This window comes from Sinohyriopsis cumingii, chromosome 7 (assembly GCF_028554795.1).
Source record: "Sinohyriopsis cumingii isolate HCF-2022 chromosome 7, ASM2855479v2, whole genome shotgun sequence".
Taxonomy (NCBI): domain Eukaryota; kingdom Metazoa; phylum Mollusca; class Bivalvia; order Unionida; family Unionidae; genus Sinohyriopsis; species Sinohyriopsis cumingii.
In genome coordinates, this window is record NC_142967.1 from 73,512,739 (window position 1) to 73,536,722 (window position 23,984).

At 33.8% G+C, this 23,984-nt stretch overlaps 1 protein-coding gene across 3 annotated transcripts in view; it reads left to right on the plus strand.

Moving 5' to 3' along the window:
• The window catches only part of LOC149795516 (cGMP-specific 3',5'-cyclic phosphodiesterase-like), a 412,811-nt gene that overhangs the window by 308,947 nt on the left and 79,880 nt on the right, over positions 1-23,984 (plus strand). For all 3 annotated transcript variants that reach the window (XM_089965316.1, XM_089965315.1, XM_089965317.1), the window contains exons 15-16: positions 5,531-5,631; positions 20,074-20,151. In XM_089965316.1, coding sequence (XP_089821442.1) covers positions 5,531-5,631; positions 20,074-20,151 — 179 coding nt within the window. The remainder of the gene's footprint in view (positions 1-5,530; positions 5,632-20,073; positions 20,152-23,984) is intronic.

The window sequence follows — 23,984 nt, forward strand, 5'->3', positions numbered from 1 at the left end:
CGAGATAAATTGCATAACAACTTTAGCATCAACAGATTTCTATGAAACTGAATAAATGATACATATATGGATCCTAGTCATATCAAACACATTTGCACAAAACAAACAATCAAAAATAAAAATTTATATGAAAGTTAAAATTGCATACCTTAATGCTGTTTTCTTTCAGAAATTGTGTGTCCTAGCACTAAACCCTGTCTTTTCTTACAAGGCAGCCACCTGGTCCCCTTTTCTTGTTTAACGAGAAAAGCACTATTCTTTTTAGGCTTCCTCGGAGCCAACATTCTCCTCTCTCAGGAAATTTAAAACTAGAGAATTGGACCAAGGTCGTCACTTTAAATTCACATTACTTTCAAAGGTAACAATTATAGACAGCATGTTGTGTTGATCTGAGTATGTCTCATGGCAGAAGATGTATGCTATTACCACTTTCATTTTGAATAATAATTACCTTAAAAAAAAGCAAAGCTAAAAATAAGACCAATTTTGTAGATCTTGCAAGAAGCCTCTAAGCTCCATGGGGTTTAGAACCGCATTGTTTGAACTGAATTAGAGGTTATTGAGGTTTAAGTGTACTTCACTAACTTTTTTAGCTGAACATGTTTGCCTTTGCTGTACTCAGATAACACTTAAGAATTTTTTTAAATACATGTTGACAATAGTAGTACATGATATTTCATTACACCTTCCTGAAATGTGATCTACAGGGTTCCCACACTACCAAGAAATCGAGAAAAAGTCAGGAGAATTGATGACTTTTGCCCGACCATGAAAAGTCCTTGAATTTTGCAAATATTGATGAAAGTCAGGAAAACCCCGGGAATTTTCTGCCAACATTTGATGCCAGAAACCATTATGTAATTGAGTTATAACTGAACTGATCATGAGTTAAATTTATCTAGTTCTGACCAGAATATTCTGAGATTGCAGAATGGATCATTTAGGTGCTTGCCATAAACATATTTGTTGAGCCAATCCAAATATTTCAGTGGATTAGATTCAGCTAGTATACTTGCTGTTGCACAGACAGCTTGATTATTGGTATCCTTTCTTAAATGTAAAGTTGAAAGCCAGTCTATTATCACTAGATGCCAACATGGTGTCGACAAAGCATTGTTGCTTATCAGATGTCCTAGCAAACTTAAATGCTGTCATCATGTTATATCTGCTTGAAATCGATATGAAAATGATATATTTTCTGAGAAAGTTTACATCGTTACATTTTGAAAGACAAGATGAAACTATGACGCTGATGAAATTTTACCTGGTAATCGCGATATGCACTGTTAAGCCTAATCGCACAAGTACACATATTTTGCAACCCACATGTTCATGACATCATAGATCCAGTAGTCACCTGATATCAATAATAACCTGTTTCAAATGTTGTAGAAAAAGAAAAAAATTAAATGAAAGTCATATACTGTTTGTAATAATAAAGAACACAAAACAAAAAAATCACACAATTCTTTATATATTTATTCCAAAATCAGCTACACTTGTTTTATTGTAACACGTGACTAACGGGTCTGACATGTGCTATATGCTTGATGAATATGACTTTCGAGATTGCGGCTACAGCGACAAGTTTCTGGTCATTCTCGAAATAAATATTTTGAGAATTATATGTTCTTTCTGGTTTTTACAAAAGGTTTCAGACTTTCATTTAATATATTTTAATTTTTCTACAGCAACATTAGGTGTTTGCTCTAATATCACACGACTATTGGATCTCCAATATCATAGTCATTTGACTACAGTAGTCCCCCTCTTGAATGGCCCCTATGACCAGCGGCCACCCGCTCCTTATGGCCAGAATCCGTTGGCACTGACAAGTTTGTGTTCAAAATTACCCCTCACGAAAGGCCACCCGGCTATTGTGACCAGCGGCCAGCATATTAGTGCAATAATATAAAATGTATCCCACACAAGCGGTCACATTTTATTTTAATATGTATCCAGAAACAGTATTTTATTCATAATGTGTGTTAAGTAATCCGATTTCTGTTTCCTGATGTCAGGTTTTCATTACTGAAAGAAGTGTTAAAAGTATTTGTACAACTAAGTAAATATTATATCATTTAAGCCTCACAAGAAGCCACATTTATTCCATAAAGCTGAGAAAGACTCAGATTTTAATCCATACAAAAGGGTAAGTACATGTAATCCAATTAGCCTTGCTGCTGTGTTATCATAAGATGTCCGGTTTAGTCACTCTGATTATTGTTAAGATTACAATTATTGAACAGTAGTAACAGCTGAGAAGTGGAGCATCAATGTACAATACACAAGTCAGCAGGAAAATGGTTTGATAGCCTTTATGGATTCCCTTAGTAAGATGTTGAGCTTGTTCACTTTGATAATTAGTGGCTATTACTACTGACAATAATTGTCAAAATTACAAATCCTAACGACCGCAAGGTCAAATCTGCGTGATGTTAATGGTACATATCGAAGCCGTTTTGGCTTCTCTCACTTAGTGTAAAGAAATGTATAAAAACAATAGGGTACCAGACTACGACTAATTTATCACGTGACAAGATCACTTCCTTTAAAAACACGGAAATTTGTTTAGATGCATAAAAAAATTGTTTTATCAGTATTGTAGTTGGCAACATGAATAACTTACTGCAGAAAGTTCAACATGTCATTGAGGAAAAGAAAAATTCTCAGTTTAGAAGAAAAAGTGAAAGTAATTCAACTGACCGGGAGGTGGGGGGAGTCGAGGATCCTTGCAGAAAACTAATGTTGGAAATACTCGGATAAACAATATCATGAAAGATAAGGAAACAATTCTGCATAAGTGGGAAGGTGAAATGGACGGAGAAAGGAAGATTGTTTGAGCCAGGAGATGTTGTATCCTGATTTGAATGACAAGAAAAGCAACAAGTTTGTCAGTTGAATTGGGATATGACAACTTTACCGCAGGTAACGGATGGTTGCACAGATTTCAAGTGCAACACAATATTAAGTGTTCTGTCCTTAGTGGAGAATCAGCTGATGTTAATAATGAAGTTGTTGAAGATTGGAACAAAAGACTAAACGATATATGCAGGGGATATGACAGCAAGGATACTTTTATTTGTGACGAGACTGGTTTGTTTTTTAGACTGTTACCAACAAAGTGACAGATGATGTGATCTGTAACATAATTATAAAGACAGTTTTAAAACTATATCAATGGTCATTCATAACATTCTTTTGAAAATGATGAAACAGTTTGTTTTACATTTATTTCATAACATGCATGTGATTTTTTAATGAAAATATTAAACGTTTTAGAATTAAATGTACTTGTGACTTTCTTCATATGTATTTACTATTCGCATTTGTCATCCCCCTCTAGAAAGGCCACCCTCATTATAAGGCCACTTCCCTGCTGCAATAAGGGTGGCCTTATAAGATGGGGACTACTGTAGTAATATAGATGGCAAATACTGGGTAAGGTTTCATCTTTACTGTAGTTTTGTATAGTCTGTCAGTGGATTAAAGACATAACGAATACTTGTCATTTCTCAGAAATAAATAATTTTTCCTGTTGGTTTCATGCAGGTATGACTCAGTGTAACATCATTTAAGTTTGCAAGGCCCGTTGGTAAGCTACTACCATATGCCATTACTGCACCGTGGTGGCAAATTCCAATTTTTGTTTATAGTATTGGCAATTTATCTGACCTCACATTCCAACCTAGATGTCCGAATGGGATAAAATTTGGTGGGGATATTCAGAGTAAACCCAGATTAGAAAATGGACACATTTGTTTTAAGTTATATTTGTTGTCCAGAATGTTGAATCTATGAGTTGAACTTTGGTGCTAAACCTTTACACTGCAACATGGAGCTTGAAGCATTGGTTTTAAATATGATTTAGGTCGCAGGAGAAATGGGAGATTGACATATCTTGTATTAATAATAATAATAATAATAATAAAGACTTTATTTAAAGAAGGTAACTCACAGTTAGTTACAGAAATAATCTACCCTGAGGCCTTCTATCTGTCATGTACAATATATACAGTATATACAACATGATGTGAAGAATCTGGCTTGACACTAAATAATTAGGTAATTTTAAAAATCAAAGTATCAAGCCTGGAACATATGCACAGGCATCTGTGAACACATAAACATATATAAAATATCCTGCATTGAAAAATTCAACTGTGAAAATGATTCAAAATTACAGAAAAGCAGGTGGTATTTATTGTTCTAGAACTGTTCTATTGTCTAAAGATTTCATCCATTTGAGACATTGATTATGAAAAGAAGAAATGATAGGAGCCTTTTGAATATTACAAGACAATACAAGCTCCTGTGAGTATCAATACAGGTTTTTGGGACTGGTTTATCGCTCTACAATCCGATATTTCACTGAAAATTAGTCCCTTTTTTTATATAGTATATAATTTTGAAGGTCTTTTTGTCAAAATTTAATCAACTCTTTTTGTAAATGATATTTTAAATCATGGATTTTACCAAATTGTCTTAAGGAGTTTAGGTTGTTTTTTATAATCTTGTTTTGGGTTTTATTGAGACTGATTTATTCAAGGCATAATTATTATTTTTTTTGCAAGATAATAGTTTAATACTTTCCATTTATTTTTATTTTTCTTCATACTGCGATAAAAAAAGTTTATTTTGTATAACATGCATATAGACTGTTATCTTGATTTACAACTGATTATTCTGATCTATTTAAAATTAAATGTTTGAAAGGAAACAAAAGTAATTTATGTTCATTATATTCCCTCATCCCAACATAATGCAGGTCAGCCAAGTGAAAATAGAACTTTTATTATGTACATTGAAATGACTTACATGCTAATTTACAGGAATATAAAGTAATCAAATTTGTTTGATGTTGTACATTTTGTGGTGTAGTGCATTATCTTCTTTCTGACTTGGATGTACTGGCAATCTCGAAATAGAAACATCTTTAACTTAAATTTTCAAAAATACTTTTTTTATAGGTTAAAATGTTCTTTAATTCTATTCAGTAAACATCATATGTGAACCTTCAACAAATTAATTTCACCCTGGAAAAATGCTGGAAATGACCTGGAAATGTATCTTTAAAAAGTGGGGGAACCATGAATCTAACTTAAACAAAAATTGTTGACTGCCTTACTGAGAAAGTCTTGCTAGTGTTGGCAGTTTAATCTTGTTAGCGCATGTCCAGCTGTTTCATGAAACTACATGAGCATTATGTTCATCACCTGATGATGGACATATTGGCAAACCACTGCAGATTTGCTAGCTTTTGCCCATTTTGTCTTTTAGAATAATGCATTGTAAAATTTAGAGATGTCATTAAACTTAAATGATTGTATTAAGTGAACAGGGTAGAACTCCTTCATCAGTAATAAGGATTAAAAGACTTCTTTAATTAGCATGGCAAACAGTTTGAAATCTTTTGAACATATCAGCCAGGACAACATTACATCACACATGCACAACCACAAATCTAGTAAAAACCGAAATACTTTTTAAAAAAACTTGCTAGCAATTTAAATGTGGTCTCTTTCAACAGGGCAATAACATCTTGCAGCATTTATCTGCAGAGGAGTACAAGTCATGCATCAAAACACTGGAACATTGCATTCTGTCGACAGATTTAGCCCTTTACTTTAAGTAAGTAATCCTACTCTGGATCTTGTGGATGATCTAGCATATTTTCTTCAAGATATCAGTGTAAGTAATCATGCTTTGCATCTTGTGAATGATCTATCATATTTACCTTTCTTTAACATAACAGTGTAAGTGATCATACTCTGAATCTTGTAGATGATCTATCATATTTCCTTTTCTTCATAATACCAGTATTTCATCATCTTACTGTGGGAGATTAAAATTCTAATTTTGCTGTTATTGATGCACATTAAACATTACATTTTCATCTTCTGCCTGTTCATTAGCACAAGTTGTCACTACTCCTCACTACATGGAGGATTGCCATGAAACTTTATACCTACATTCATCCCAAGGTTAAGTTGGTCTTAAGGTCTCACTGGACAGTTTATCTGGTGAATTTTCATCTGACAATGACCTATTGCAGAAAAATGAGATTACTTTTACACTGAAGATACAAATAAAAACAAACTAATGGTTTTTGTAGAAAGCATACGTGCAAGATTTTGACTGGCAATCAGGTTAATTCCTGATGCAACTGGTGGCTTTTATACTGAACCAACACAGACACTAACCCCTAAAGAGCTATTTTGAATATTTTCCTTTGACAAGGCAGCTAAAAGAATCGGTATGTTCCTTATGAATAAAGTTCACTAGTACTATAACAAATTAGCATACTTTTCATCACCCCTTAACCATCTAGATTTGTAGTTTTAGGTATTTACCTCTGTAGCAGAGGCACATAAATACATAAGCCAAGTCGGCTGCTCATTTGCAGCCCATGGTATGCATTTGATCTTCAATGCCCCTCTAACTGTGACAGGCAGTCACCAACTAGCCAACCCATTTCCAAGGTTAACTCAAAGTAAATCTGGACCAAATTACAGATTTAGCTTTTGTGTGAATTTATAAATGCTAGGCTTGTGATAATTAGGTTCATGCCTTCTACTTTAAAAATTAGGAAGGTGTCAAAATATGAAACTATCCAGTGAGACCTAAATGAAAGTGGCACTGCTTAGAAATACAATATGGCCACCACAGTAGTCATCCTGAAAATGTTATTGCTACTTCTTCTAAATTGATGAGTATATCAACATGGCAGTTTACTAAAAGACTTGTGAGTTATGATGTCTAATTGCTCCAAAATGAAAATGGTGCAAATCTGACATCCTTTATGGCTATCATGGCAGCCATCTTGAAAAAATCACTACCCCCAGAATAGATTCATATCAACATTGAGTTTTCACCAAAAGAGTATGTATAGTGTCTAGTTGGTCCTAGTGTGCGAAACTGACAGCCTGCCATTCCAAAGCCACCTAATTTCATGGCAGACTGGAGAAAGAAATGATTAACCAGTCCATTTGATTAGTTGGATATTTTTAGGTATACCAAGTAACTGTCATCTACAAATTGTATATGTTGTGATATTACAAGCAGTATTATAAAAAAAAGTGAAAAATAAATAACAGTTAATTGTTTATGATGACCACTATTGAATCTGGGTGATATGAGAAGATAAATAACTCTCATAGTCTTCATTCAATAGATGCTTGCTACTCTAAATAAGAGCTCTTCTGCATCTATACAATGTCTGATAACACATGTAGCCTCCTATTATCAAAGTCATCGTCTAGAAATATTTGGAGGTCTGGACAACTCTTGATATTAATTTAACTCCCACAGAGTGGGCCCAGAGTTGGCTGACTGGTCTAGGGCACATGCCTCTACAGGTCCTTGAAATCTCGCCTGTTTGCATGGGTTCAAATCTCAGTTCGGACAATGGAACATGTGAGAAAGCTTGCCAATAGCAATGATCAAACCTATATTTTTCAATATAGATCAATCCTTCATGCAAGCTTCTGTATGAAGAAAACCCACTGTCCATCTGCCTTTTATTTTTTATCTAGATATGTTTGAAATGTATTTTCAGTTTTGCACCAAAAGAATCAGGTGCTAATTTCAGTAATACATGTTTAAAATGAAGTCTCTGAAGGGACTGACATTTCATCTGTAAAACATTGTTTTTCAGTGGCGAAAAGGGTAAGCTGTCAAATGATTCTTTATCTAAATTTTACTGTTAGATATCAAAAAGTTGTGGCCAATCAAACCTATACATACTCTCTCTTATCTTCACCCATTTCCTGTCTGGTTCCCATTCTTCCATATTAGAACCAAGAGTCCTGGAAGCCATCAGAGGTTCAAAAACCAATACACTCTAGGGACCGAGAACTGGTCAAAAGGAATATGACTCTATCAAATGAAAATTATATTTTAGAAATAGTTTAGTTACAGAATTCCCTTGGAATTTGAAAACAGGATGCATGCTAAGTGTTATTAAATAGCTGATAGGATGCATTCTACATGTCATAGACTACCAGATAATGAAGGTGACAAATTTGATACACTATTTTTTTTAATTTCTTTATTTTATTCTTTTAATAACATTGACATATAAATGAAGTTGCTCAAGTCATCTATGCAGCACATGTGAAATACCACATGTGGCTGCATGTTTAAGCATTAGGTGTAATTACTGCAGATACTATGGTAGGGGTGGGGTATTTCATGCATAGCTGTCAGTGTGACTATATTAGGGTGGAAGTCTTCTAGTTCAAGTCAGCAGGTGGGGTGAATTATGTTTCATATTATTATATTTGAAATTGTTGGACTCGTGTCCAGTTTTATAATATATAGCACTGTTGTTATGTAGGTTTGCACTGGTGGTTCATTCTCGACAATTACTACCATATTTTCAATAACATTCAACGAGTATGTTTGGTTTATGTAGCTTGGTTATGGTTATGTGTATGGTTCTATTAATGATAAATATGGATATGTGCACCTATGCAATGCACCTGAATATAGTTTATGATCATTAGTAATTTCCCATACTTAGAACATAAATATCTTAAGAGTTTGAAATTTATGGCAATATCACACTCCCTTCATCAGCAACTAATGTTGATCATGTGACCTGTAATAATCACTTGATACTAGGAGACTGGTGTAGATGGGTGGTAATTCAAGCCCATCATCCATGTTGGCTTCGCTGTCATATTTTGATCGCTTCCTTCACCTTCCTTTTCCATATAATGTCTTCTGATGTGATTACATTGGTTTATTGGGGACAATGGAATGTCCCATATTGCTACAATGTCCATGCATGACCAATGACTCACTACTGATGTGGTCCTTAATCCTGGTTCCTAGAACTGCCTGTTGCCTGATGTAATCCTTCTTCTCACAATCATTACATTTGATATAATACAACCACATCAAATTTTTTCATATTTTCAGTTTTGTCTTTCACAATGCAAGTTTTGTCTTAACTCATTCAGCCCCAGCACTGTTATCAGTATCAATACTGCTATGCCCCAGCAGCACTAAGCTGTGTCTAGCTGCTTGTGCCCCAGAGAGTTATTACCTGTTTGGAAAATTCTCTAAACATCATGCACATGCATTCACTCTTACCTTAATTTCTCTTCTTATATCCAAAAAAAATCCATGAAATTTTCACCAATTATTCCAAATGAATTTGTCTACACAGTGATGTTTTTTTTTTTCTTTTTCCTATTTGTCCAAGTTTTTCACAACTTATTTATACACTATTTACAGAATTATGTGCAACATGTTTAGAAATATCATGTCACCAGCCCTTAATTTCATTGAATTAAACCAGCAAAATATAATCTGTGATATGGTTTGAAACATTTTGCACATAAATTTACTTGGCATTGTTCACATCCAGTTATTGGTCCAGATCGCACTTTGTTCAGTGAACACATTTTGCAGGTTTTTTTCTTTGGCATGGCCAATGGCCAATGTTGGCCATGCTGAATCGGGGGTTAAACTTCTACCTCTCTTTTTCTTTTACCTACAAATCCTCCAAGTAGTTGATGTGCAAGATTCATTCTAAACTCCAACTGGGTTCTAGCTTTTTCCCTGTTGTTTATAGTGACGATAATATGGTTCAATGATTCTTTTATCAGCAAATATGAATTTACTATTGAAATGTCGAAAAGGAAAAAAAACCCAGATACTTCACCATTTCAAGGACTTTCTGCCAGTGCTGCAAGTTGCTCACATTTGAGCCACATGGTCTACTCCATTCATGTACATGTTGTATAGTTCGACTGGGAGTGGACATGGAATTTCCTTGATGGAACCATCATTTTGCTTCTGGCTAACAGATGTGGCCTCACCATCAGTTGGTACACAGTATAGTGATATTCTTCTTGTCACGCCAAACTGTAGCTCTCGTGTCTCTTTTCTGTTTAATTATGCTTTGGCCCTGCTCTTCAGCTTTACTTTTTGTAATCCAGATGGAAGACCCTATTTGATTTGATCAAACTGTTCCACAGCCATACATACCCTTTTTTCAAAGCTGAAGAAATGGGTCTGGAGAGGTAAAAAAAAAAACTGGCGGTCTAGACATGGTGTCCAAGATGAATCAAAGGTTCTATCAATTCAAGAACAACCCTTTATCCAAGATTCAATTCTGGATTGTTATCAGTTCTTCTAGTATAAACCAGAAAGTCTCCAACATATCCATTATGAGGATCTGCTCAAACCCATACTTTGATGCCTCCCTTGGTCAGTTTTAAAGGCACGTACTGCTTAAAGCCCAGTCATCCTGAAAATCCAATCATTGATTCATCAGTGGACACCTCACAATGTGGGTTGTATTCTCTAGTGCATGTGTTGCAAATACGCTCCAATATTGGTTGAATGTGAGCCAGTTTGTCGTGATCAAATGTTCTTCGAGGTTGGTTGTTGCTGGTGTCAGTCACATGAAAATATTTTGTAGATTTTCAAATCTTGCATGACTAAATTTCATTTCAATGCAGAAAGGATGGAAACGTTTGTCCTTACACCAATACATATCTTGGGCTGGTGCTGGAAGGACTCCCATAACAACATGAGACCTAATCAGAGCTTTTATCTCACCTGGTGTTGTTGGATACCAAGATGCATTTTTGGGCATATGCTTTGGTTTCATCTGCAATGTTGAAGTATAGTTCCTCTTGAAATAACAAATAAAAAAATCAATTTCTCTTTTATCCTTGTCCATGTTCATTGTAGGTCCAGGATTTGGTCCACTAAAATCATTAGTTTGGACAGGTTGAAGATGATCGCTCCAGTCTGCTAGATCCACAAGAAATCTATCATCATCACATCAACTGCCAAACATATCTCTGCTTGCTCAATATTTTCAAGATCAAACCCAATTAACTCCTCATTTTTGCTCTCATCGTAATCAAAAATCACTCTTACATCTGCCATCATTTACGATTTTTCATGAACAGAACACAGGTAGTGAAACTGCTCTCAATAAGTAACCCATGGTTTCTGAACAATTCAAATGTGCACGAAGGAAAGTAAAATCATTTCTGATTGGTTTAATATTAGTCTGATTCTTGGAAAAAACCCTTTTGTAACCAGTCAGAGATGTATCTAACACAAATTCACCACAACTGGAGATGGGATCGGCCATTTAATGGAGGAAACAAACCATGACTACAGGCAGGATCAGCCATTGAATGCAGAAACCGGATCACGCGTACAGACAGGATCGGGGGTTGAATGAGTTAAAGAGTTGTATGTTGTATGGTTTTTGATATACATGTATGTTGATCACATGTTGTCTGAATACTCTGCTAGGACTTAGATATACCATGGATATATGGCATGCCAATGTTGGTTCTATTCAGGCTACTTCTGCTTTTGTGTGGTGGGTTTTATTTCTTCCACATTTCTGGAATTTTGAAAACACACTCTGAATAGCCTTTACCCTTAGTGTTGATAACAGATGCTCTACTTCCTCCAGTCAGTCTGTCTCATCAAAGACTAGGGAGTTAGCTCAGTGTGTTAAAGATACTAACCTCTTGTGTTACAGATCATGATTGGAAAAATGGTTCAGGTACTGGTCAGTGTGGGTTAGTTTTCTATACACAGTGACTCCGTTTGATTCATCATCATTTACATGTATACACATGTCCAAGAAGTGTAGCTTGCCATTTTCTTCTTGCTCTAATGTGTATTGGATATATGGGTCGTTGGAACTCCTGAACATGGTACTCGTGTAGTTCAGTCAAAATATCATCCACATATCTGAACCACATTGACGATGGGTTCTTGGCCTATTTTTGGGGCCTTTTTCTAAAAGAAAACCTTCATGTATAGATTGGCAACTATTGGTGAGATTGGGGATCCCATTGCCATTCCCTGTTTCTGTTGGCAAAACTGACCATTATAGATGAAGTATGTTCTGTCCAAACAGTTTCAATAAGGCACAGATAAGTTCAGTTGGGAGGTCACATCTAGATTTCAGAGTAATATCTGCCTCTAATTTCTCTCTGATCACACCAATAGTTTTATCCACTGGATGCTGGTGAAAAGTGCTGATACATCATAAGGAGACCAGTTTTCTACATGGTGTTACTGCTAAGTCCTTGATCTTTTGGCTTGGCGCTCAGCATTAAGAGGTTAGTATTAGGACTGGTCGACCTGGTGTCAGGATAATGTGACTGGGTGGGTCATCATGCTACATGTTTGCGGCAAGATGCCCAAATGCTTGACATCACTATAAACTGTCACACTGCAGACATTGTAGCGATATGACTAATTTTTTTTTAAAGTTACGTTACAAATCCAAATCACACACACACACACACATTGATTTTTTGGACAAAGTGAATGCTGTTGATGATATGTTGTTCTATTTTGTCCACTAGAGGATCTTTGATAGAAATTAGATACATGGCCAAAGCATAAAGTACCTGCCCAAACTAGATACTATGGGACAGAGTGGGGCATCCTTCTTGTGAATTTTTGGTAACCCATACAGCTTTGAGATGTTTTCTTCAGTGTGGTAGAGATGGTGGTACAATGATATAATTTGGTCTTTCTTCTGATGTTTAAACATAGTAATCAGTTTTTTTAATGTTGATTTTGCAGATCCTCTCTTTAATTTCTGATATGTGTCTTTTCATTAATCAGCAGTTCCATTTTCCTGGCATAATCAGCCCTGTTGAGTAACACCATAGTGGGTCATTTGTTGGCTGGCAGGATCATTGTACTTTTATCTTTTGCTAAACTCCCTAGATTTGATCATGAGCACTTGGAAATTTAAAGTTGTTGAATTTTTAATATCATGGTTTAGGTTTACAATGAGAATTGAATTAGTACCACCAGTCCTGAAAGGGGCTAATCACAGCACAGAACAATATTTATGCTTAGGTAAGAAACAAATTAAGCTCAGAAACAATTACCAGCTTAAAAATTATACAGCTGGCAACAACATCTTTTAAATATTCTGACTTCATTAGGACTCTAACACAGTGAAAAGCAGACAGAAAGAGAGTTGGATATTAAAGTTGTAGGTAAATATTGAAATAGGAATGTTTCCTCCTTCTGCTTTTTTCTACTCCTTCATTATTTTTGTGACAAGGGAGGAGCTCCCCCACACTTAGATAAAATCCTGGCAGCATCTTTGAATATTTGTATATTTGGACTTTCAGAGATGAAGGTATGTACTGGATTTTTTGTTCCATTAATATACCATATTCTCAGAAAAGTAAATTTCATTTTCAATTTTGCTTAAATTGCATGTTATACACGATAAATATGTTTGTATCTTGATATATTTGGTCTTAAGAGTAAGTCCCCTGCTGTTAATATAGTTGCATATTACCTAAAAAGATATTGCCAAAGGCATCTAAATATGTTTTATTTGTAAAGACATCTTTTATGTACTTATGAAGGCTTAATCTATCCAAATAATTTATTCCACCACTTGTATGAAAATGTGTTTACATCATCATCTTAACATTTATGTAAATTCTAATTCATTGCCAATGTATTGTCATGTCATACCATAATTATCAAAGCCAGAGTTACAAAGTAATTTGACACAATTTCTCCAGCAATCACAGACTAGGGGCGATCCATTTAGTATGTATGCAAAAATATGGCAAAGCTTGACCCGTCACCCCTCTCTGTACAGATGCATACTTTTTTACACACACACCCACCTGCATATGTATGCTTGGCACAAACAAACAGACACACACACACACCCAAAATTCCATAGAATGGCCTGTATTAATCCACACAGAAACGATCAAGAATTAATAGTATTAACATGTTTAATAAAACAAGTCCCCCAACATTGAATGGCTGGATGTATCAAAGAATAAGCTGCATAACTTTAAAAAGTTTGTCTGGTGTCAGCTAAAATTCAAATGCTGACTGAACCCAGTCAAACAGGTTACATATTAGACATTATTATTGAGGTTTCACCCACACCCACTTGTTTCCTGTGCATACATACATTATTAATAGACCCCCCTATGCAAGTGTATGCATTTGGGTTTAACCCCCCCTCCATGCGTACATACTAAATGGACGGCCCCTACACTCTATTTCAGTCTGAAGATTATATTTATAAAAATGTGTGAATCTGTTACTTTTCATTTTTATAAATGAAAAATCATGTTTCTGTATCCAAATATATGTAAAATTTCTCATAAAAATTCTATCCAGTTCATTATAAACGGAGACTTTCAGAGCAGAATATTGTAATCTTCGTATGCATTTTCAAAATGAAATGAACCTTTTCTATATCTGGTGCTTCATGGATATCCCACAATCTGATCTCTGGTTACTAATTTATACAACTTGAGTGTCAGAAATATGCAGCAAAATTTTGATAGGTTATGTTCTAAATCTTGATGATATACTTTTTAAAGTGCTCAGCTCCTGAAATTTTAGAGGTTAGTATTTTCTGACATATGTACCTTAAGTTTATGGAAGAAAATATGCATCCTAAAAAAATACAGTGTGATCTAGTTATAATCTTTGTAGAACTGTATAGTCATTTCTTACATGTTCGAAGATAACCTGCCCTACAAAATACAGATTGCTCTAGTATTTGTTTTATTTTTTTTAAACATTAACTGATAATTTCCATTTTAAGCAATCATTTTTCAAACTATTTAAAATCTTGTGAGCTTGGTAAGAGGTATCTGCAGAAGTATTGAATCATCTGCATAAAATAATAAATAAAATAACTCCATAATTTGTAGATACATGTATTCTTAAGTTGAATCTTTGTTCATTATAGGATTAAATGATCATGGTTGGGTATTTATCGATGTGTAAATTTTACCTATCACTCACAAAGTAAATAAAGTCCGAAGGACTTTCATGATTATGGTTGGGTATTTATCAATGTGTAAATTTTACCTAATCACTCACAAAGTAAATAAAGTCCGAAGGACTTTATGTAAACTTTATGAGTGATTAAGTAAAATTTACACATCGATAAATACCCAACCATGATCATTTAATCCTTGTAATTCCAATTTAACCAATAAAACATTTACTTTTATGTACATCAAAGTTTTCTTTCATTAGCCTCTTAACTGTGGTAGAATACATAGCCCTATCTTCGCTAGCCTAGTTTCCTCGATTCTTTATACAGTGATATGGGGTAGAATGTCATTGCGGGTCATGCTAGTGATATACTGTTATGATCAATATTTTAAAATGGTTGTTGCAGTTAAACTAGGAATATTTCCTTTTTTTGAAAATTACGTTTGCGTATGGCATGTGTTGTTATAGCAACGTCGTTGTTACTTTCTACGCATTTCGATCTTTCAAAAGCAAAATCGTGTCCATTTTTAGTGACATCCCTTGGTTGACATATGACTCTGACCTTTAATATCCACTGCTGTAACATGTTGTCAAGGTGAAATGCAATAATTTCTGAAGATTGGCTTCTAAAGCCTGCCATATGCCTTCTTCGGCAAAAGGGGTCAGTGTTGGAGTGCAGGAAGGTCTGTGCAATTATATTGTTTTAACTTCTAATGATCGATTTTAAGCTGTGGCTTATCATTTTTGATCGGAAATCAGAAGAGTGGGTGGGTGGGCGTTTGTTGTTATTATTATTAGGGTGTAAGGCGTTGCTATAGATAAAACTTCACATCAAATGATCTGGTAATAGGGAACCAAAAGTAGTCCGCAGAATTTATTGATGTGTAAAAAATTTCAGATCAGTATCATGTGACCATTTACATCCAATCAGAGCGTGGAAAGTACAGTCTATTTATAAAAATTAGAATTATAGGGTCATTAGATTCATTGTTTGGAAAAATTTACCCAAAAAATGAAATTTCGCAGTACATTTAACTTCACAACTGACTGTGATTTCACTCATGCTCTTGATAAATGAAGATTTTCTTAACTCTTTACCTGCTGCATATGCAAGTACTTACTGCCCTGCCTACTAAGCCTGATAAGCAGCCTGCCTTCTAGCTGCTGTTTGTAGGCTGAAACCCAGAGCATCATAATGGCTGCCTGAGTGAGAGCTTCTTGAGTTAGTAGTACACATCTTGTCCTCATCTTCTATATCAACCCGTACGAAATTTTCCACATGGAATGGATATGGAATCCATACGTACTTTTACAGAAATATCCATATGGACATTTCTATTCTATAGTTAAAGCACTCTTATGGATTTCAGTGTATCCATATGGAAATGTTATGGACTCCGTACGTACTCCGTATGGAAAATTTCATGGAATATGCTAATTAGTCTATGAGATCTGTAGGTTGTCCTTATGGAATAAAATTAAAATTCCATATGGAATTTGGCAATAATCCATATGGAATTTGTGAATAATCCATATGGAATTTGGCAATACTCCATATGGAATTTGTGAATAGTCCATATGGAGTTGGCAAATATACCATATGGAATTTGTAAATGGTCCATATGGAATTTGTAAATAGTTGATATGGAATTTGGTAATAGTTCATCCTGTACAAAAATTTCCAGGCATACTTAAGGCGGATTTCAGATGGGTTTTTTAAAGCAATTTCTGTCTAAACCATAAAAAAAATCTGCTTCAGATTTCTATTAAACTGCCTAATGATTCTTAGACATTATTGGGAATCAATGATGAATATTCACCATAATTTTTAAAATGGATATAAATTTTATTTTGACAGACATTATCAAATAAGATTTAGGTTTTTCTTGTCCTCATTTTCTTTCTTGCATGCAAAGCCTAATCCATAATGGCATCACTTAAGTCTTTTTCATTTATATGAAAAGTCTGGTGAGATTTCACAAATATTTGACTAAAACGTTTGTGAGATTTCACTACAATTTTGATCATTGTATAGTATTTTACTGAAGTTTCAGAAGTTTTTCATACATTTCAGAAGGTTTCAGATTAATAATGAATATGACTTAAACAGAACTTTATTAACCAAGGTGATATTAAGTTTGCATGATTTTTTTTACAGATGTTGTAATTATATGACATCCAAGGCAAGAGATATGGGAGTTAATAATAAAAATAAAATTGATAATAATAATGACTTTATTTAGAGAAGGTAACCTAATTGCAGAACTGATCTACCTTGAGGTCTATCTGTTGTGTACAATATTTATAGTATATACAACATGATGTGAAGAATCTGGCTTGACACTAAATAATTAAGTGATTTTAAAAATCAAAATATCAAGCCTAGAATATATGCACAGGCATCTGTGAACACTAAAACATATATAAAATATTAATCTGCATTGAAAAATTCAACTGTGAAAATCATGCAAAATTACAGAAAAGCATCCATTTGAGACATGAAAAGAAATGCTAAAAGCCTGCCATGTCACTTGTACTGCAGGTTGATTATTAATGTACAAACTATGATGCTGTTGTGGTCTCTTGAATTAGTCCTTGTTCAATAAGCAGCGTGACAAACGTTTATCATGATAGAAGTACTCTTATTTTACATTGAATTCCAACACACCTAGAATATTTAGATAATATACACAATAATGCCTCACGATATTGAACGATGATTCTACGTGTGGGCCAAGAAAATTCCGCAAAGATATGACCATTTTTGATAGACATGGGTATTTTGCAAGAATTCCCACCAGTGATCTATACTTTGTCCTCCTTAAATTCATCCTGGAAGTTAATCAGTTTTGAGTAATATAACTTCGAAATCATCCTGGTTCAATTCCTTGTCCTATTTAGCACGTTAGCCTCTAATGTAGAGCTGTTATGGCACAAAAAGCGAAATGCTAATCCTGGCGTTCAGTTTTCATACACACTGACCAATTACGCTCCCATCGACTTTGATTCAAGCTATTTTCTTTGCTGCAAATTTTTCAAATGGTTATTCAAACTCATATCCCGCTCGAATCACCATGTTTAGCATTACCATCAGTTTCCGTTATGCAACGACTCATTGGACAAGTACAAAATTTTGACCAATCAAAAGCTCTTTACAATGATCATCCTTTAAATAATAAACGGAACAAATACTTATTAGAAAGCCCATTGCGGAATGAGACCGGATAGAGCATTATTTTAAAAAAGTTTCGGAGACGATATTTAAAAAAGGGTCCATATCGAGGAAAATCAGATTCAGGTCAGGAGAAAAGCGAAATTCTGATTCAAAACAGAAAACAAGAAAACTTGTTTGAGGACAGTTAAATCCAGTTTAAGTTGAGAAAAATACAACAACAACAATAACAAAATTTGATAAAGAAATATAATACAGAAAGATGTGGAAAAAAGCTATTGTTCCCAAAATAAATAATACAATTACAGCTATCAGAAACAGGGAATATAAATGCTGCTGAAAATCAATCAAATTGTACAAGAAACAAAAAAAAATTTATTATATCTTATTTATATTTTTTGCAACTAAAATTTCAGTGATATTGCAATCACAAAATATCACTATATTTTTAGAATTTTTGACAAACTCTCAGTGAAATTTCAATCAAAAATTCCCACTGATATTTTCAGAAATGTTGGCAGAATCAGTGAAATTTCAATCACAAAATTTCACTGATATTTTCTTAAATTTTGGTAAAATCTCCTAAAATACCATGATTTTAGTGAAAATGGACATTTGAGTGAATGTCAAGAAATGTTCATTGGTTTTGCTGAAATTTAAGTCACATTTTCACTATGGTATGATTTTTGTAGAGCATATTTTAATAGGAAGCCAAAAAAATTACTTTTCAGAATAAACATTAGATCAAGCCCAAAATCCACCTTGCACCAAAGATTCATCTATGCTTGTATTTTAATACTAAATTTCTAATCATGTTTACATTTTCCCTGCTATTTTGGTCATGTCTTTGTTTTTAAACATCTGTGGAAATAAATTAAAGAAAAACTGACATACATGTGTTTCTTAAAATTTTTGAGTATATATTCATCCTTCCACATCAGCTACACTGACATATACATGTACTCAAACTCCCACCAATATTTCTATTTTAATCAGATAGTTTAGGTTATTAATTCTTCAAAGAGTATTTTCCATGATGCTATAATACATGAGCCTGCTTTCGATATGGAAAAAAGTGCTTATGGATTAAAGTTGCAACTTTATTCCATATGGAATTTTCACTTGCTGTGAAGTACTTATGGAATTGATATGGAATAAATTGTCTGATTCCATAAGTTTTTCAGTCCATATCTATTCCATACGGATTCCATAAGTATTCCATACGGAATCCATAAGAAATTTCTGTACGGGAATCTTATCCTATGCAAACTATGTAATTAGAATTAAACTAATTTTTTAAACACTTTCCCAAGTTTTGTGCCACTAATTTCCACCAACAAGTACATAATCCTCAGGAATTAATGTTTATATTCACATATTCATGACAAAAGATATACATCATAATATCTGTTGTGTTTATAATAAATATTAAACTAGTTTTCTCACTACTATTTTGCACAACTGGAATATTTCTTCAGGAAAAAACTGCAAAAAGAAATCTATCTCCCCTGCATTTTCATCTAAATTAAATGTTGGCCCTGAATCTACTGTAAAGTCATCCACATGTAACGGTCCCTCATGTTTTAGAATAGATTATCACGCATTTTATCCTCAGATGAAATGTCAGGTGTCAAAACAGGACTTGAACTAATGTCTGATCCTTCGTCTTTAATCAGATCATTAAAGGCAGTGTCATTTGCAATGTCATCAATTTCAAATCCTTCAAAACTTTTGCTGGAATCGTCTTTGTATACATGAATGTTGCCATTTTGTTTCACTTTAACAATTGACCTCGTTTTTAAAGGAAATTCCTGCATTTATGCTGTACAACTACTAATAGAACACTTTCATCATTTTATGTAAGGAATTTTATCATTGGCTAAATATTGATAAAAACACCAGTTGCTTACGATTTCATCCAATGCAATCCTTGTCTTTAAATGCATGTGTGAGCCAGCCGGGACCAAGAGAGTATTATTAGAAGTTTGTATATGCATCTCGGGGGTTACTAGGCTATTTTTAGCATCACATACATTCGTTACCAGAAGATAAAGAGTTTAAGCTGTTTGTAGTGAAAAGACAAATTGTTAACAAACTTATCAATACTATCTTTACAGAAAGAGGGGAGATTTCAAGAAAATGATAGAAAGTGGAGAACCAGATTTCAAGAACAAGACACATAGATATCTGTTAATGTAAGATATACGTCTGATAATTTATCTGTGAACATTCTGTTTACTGTAATTACCAATGTACCAATACCTCTACATCCTTTGCAGAGAATATGGCATATAATAATCTTGGGACAATTTTCACCTCTGAAGAATTGTAAACTTAGTGTGTATTTTAACATTTGTCAACTGCTATCAAGTATTTCTGTAAAAGCTATTCTTAGAAGTCTATGGACATTAAGTAACAGAAGGAAGCAAAACCATCAAGTTTTGTAAAATTTAAATAAATTAATTATTAATGTTCTTAAATAAAAATTTAAGAGGAACTTTATGAATTGAATCCAACATGATCCTCAAAAGTTCTAATCAGGTCCAAAACAATTGAATATTCTGAGTGAAGTTTAGAGCCTCGAATACTCTGGTCTGCCAGTAGACCTGATGTATCAAAATGGCATTGTCCAGAACTCCTTTAAATAGTTCACAATAGTCCCAGAGTTAATATTTTAGTATAGAAGCATAAGGGGCGAAAACACATTTAGCTAGTACTAGCTACATGACTTTTTGCAAGAATCCCACATTATAAGAAAGAGAACCCACCTGACCCCACTCACCAATGAGAAATTATCCCTGAGTTGTCAACATGTTTTATTATTAACATTATTATTAATGAGTTTAAACACCTATGTCACCAATCATTGATATCTCCTTTGTAGTCTACACCCGATAACTTGAAATAGAACTTTATACATGTGTAAAAAATTTAACTATCAAATATCTTGATTATAGATGATCATTACAAATTACATATAATCTAGACCTCGCTATAACACAATGGTTGGGGTCCATAGAACTCAACGAACTTGTGTACCGAACTGGGTCGTAACCGACTAAGTCAGCTAAAGAAAATTATGCTTGTGTGGAGGGGTAATAAAAGTGGGTGCAAAAATACTTTAATTTGATTCGACAAAGACAAAATTGTCTGAAATACACTTGTATATTGATAACTTACATTTGTGTAGTACAAGCCATGATGCATTAGGTACTGTATACGTATAGTAAAAATCCATAAATTTGAGCATTGATCACATGTTATAAAATTCATGTATCAGTAACATCCCATTAAAAAAACACAAACAACACATATTTAAAAATGGTAGTCCTCATTTGATCTATATCCCATTGTCAGCAAACATGTGTCACTAAACATTTCACTATGATATTCATTATCGAAAATAGCATGTGGCTATTGTTTAGATGCTACATGTAAATGTACTTAAACTGGCCTAGATTTTGGTCAGCTGGAGGAAGCTATTGTCTTGCAGAGGCTATCAAGAGGATGGGACTATCCATGAAAACATAAACAAATTAAAAAGTTTAACAAACATCTTTGAGAGATGCCTCACATCCAGTTAGCTTGACAGCAAGATGTCTGTGGTTTTGAAATGTTGAAAATTTGATTTGCTTTTTATGCCACCACTGGTAGCAATCATAAGCATAAACATCTTTTCCTGTGGAAAGGAAGCTTTAACAGTACAATAATCATGTTCCAGTCACTTTGGAAAATGCAGCAATCCATTATATTCCATTGCTTTTATTGATGATTGTTGTTGGCTTGCTTTGATGAAAGGTCCATCCCATATGAAATTTTCCACATGGAATGGATATGGAATCCATACATACTTTTACAGAAATATCCATATGGACATTCCTATTCTATAGTTAAAGCACTCTTATGGATTTCAATGTATCCATATGGAAATGTTATGGATTCCATACGTACTATGTATGGAAAATCTCATGGAATATGCTAATTAGTCCATGAGATCTGTAGTTTGTCCATATGGAATAAAATTAAAATTCCATATGGAATTTGTGAATAATCCAGATGGAATTTGGCAATACTCCATATGGAGTTGGCAAATATACCATATGGAATTTGTAAATGGTCCATATGGAATTTGTAAATAGTTCATATGGAATTTGGTAATAGTTCATCCCGTACAAAAATTTCCATGCATACTTAAGGCGGATTTCAGATGGGTTTTTTAAGCAATTTCTGTCTAAACCATAAAAAAAATCTGCTTCAGATTTCTATTAAACTGCCTAATGATTGTTAGACATTATTGGGAATCAATGATGAATATTCACCATAATTTTTAAAATGGATATAAATTTTATTTTGACAGACATTATCAAATAAGATTTAGGTTTTTCTTGTCCTCATTTTCTTTCTTGCATGCAAAGCCTAATCCATAACGGCATCACTTAAGTCTTTTTCATTTCGCTTTAAAGCCTGGTGAGATTTCACAAATATTTGACTAAGACTTTTGTGAGATTTCACTACAGTTTTGATCATTATATAGTATTTTACTGAAGTTTCAGAAGTTTTTCATACGTTTCAGAAGGTTTCAGATTAATAATGAATATGACTTAAACAGGACTTTATTAACCAAGGTGATATTAAGTTTGCATGATTTTTTTTTACAGATGTTGTAATTATATGACATCCAAGGCAAGAGATATGGGAGTTAATAATAATAATAAAATTAATAATAATAATGACTTTATTTAGAGAAGGTAACTTAATTACAGAACTGATCTACCTTCAGGCCTATCTGTTATGTACAATATTTATAGTATATACAACATGATGTGAAGAATCAGGCTTGACACTAAATAATTAAGTGATTTTAAAAATCAAAGTATCAAGCCTTGAATATATGCACAGGCATCTGTGAACACATAAACATATATAAAATATTAATCTGCATTGAAAAATTCAACTGTGAAAATAATGCAAAATTACAGAAAAGCATCCATTTGAGACATGAAAAGAAATGCTAAAAGCCTGCCATGTCACTTGTACTGCAACTTGATTTTTGATTAATGTACAAACTATGATGCTGTTGTGGTCTCTTGAATTAGTCCTTGTTCAATAAGCAGCGTGACAAACGTTTATCATGATAGAAGTACTCTTATTTTACACTGAATTCCAACACATCTAGAATGTTTAGATAATATACATAATAATGCCTCACAATATTGAACGATGATTCTACGTGTGGGCCAAGAAAATTCCGCAAAGATATGACCATTTTTGATAGACATGGGTATTTTGCAAGAATTCCCACCAGTGATCTATACTTTGTCCTCTTTAAATTCATCCTGGAAGTTAATCAGTTTTGAGTTATATAACTTCGAAATCATCCTGGTTCAATTCCTTGTCCTATTTAGCACGTTAGCCGTTACTGTTGAGCTGTTACGGCACAAAAAGCAAAATGCTAGTCCTGGCGTTCAGTTTTCATACACACTGACCAATTATGCTCCCATCGACTTTGATTCAGGTTATTCTCTTTGCCGCACATTTTTCAAATGGTTATTCAAACTCCCGCTCGAATCGCCATGTTTAGCATTCCCATCAGTTTCCGTTACGCAACGACTCATTGGACAAGTACAAAATTTTGACCAATCAGAAAGCTCTTTACAACTTTCATCCTTTAAATAATAAACGGAACAAATACTTATTAGAAAGCCCGTTGCGGAATGGGACCGGATAAAGCATTATTTCAAAAAAGTTTCAGAGACAATATTAAAAAAAAGAGTCCGTATCGAGGAAAATCAGATTCAGGTCAGGAGAAAAGCGAAATTCTGATTCAGAACAGAAAACAAGAAAACTTGTTTGAGGGCAGTTAAATCCAGTTTAAGTTTAAAAAAATACAAGAACAATAATAACAAAATTTGACAAGAAAATATAATACAGAAAGATGTGGAAAGAAGTTATTGTTCCCAAAATAAACAATACAATTACAGCTATCAGAAACAGGGAATATAAATGCTGCTGAAAATCAATCAAATTG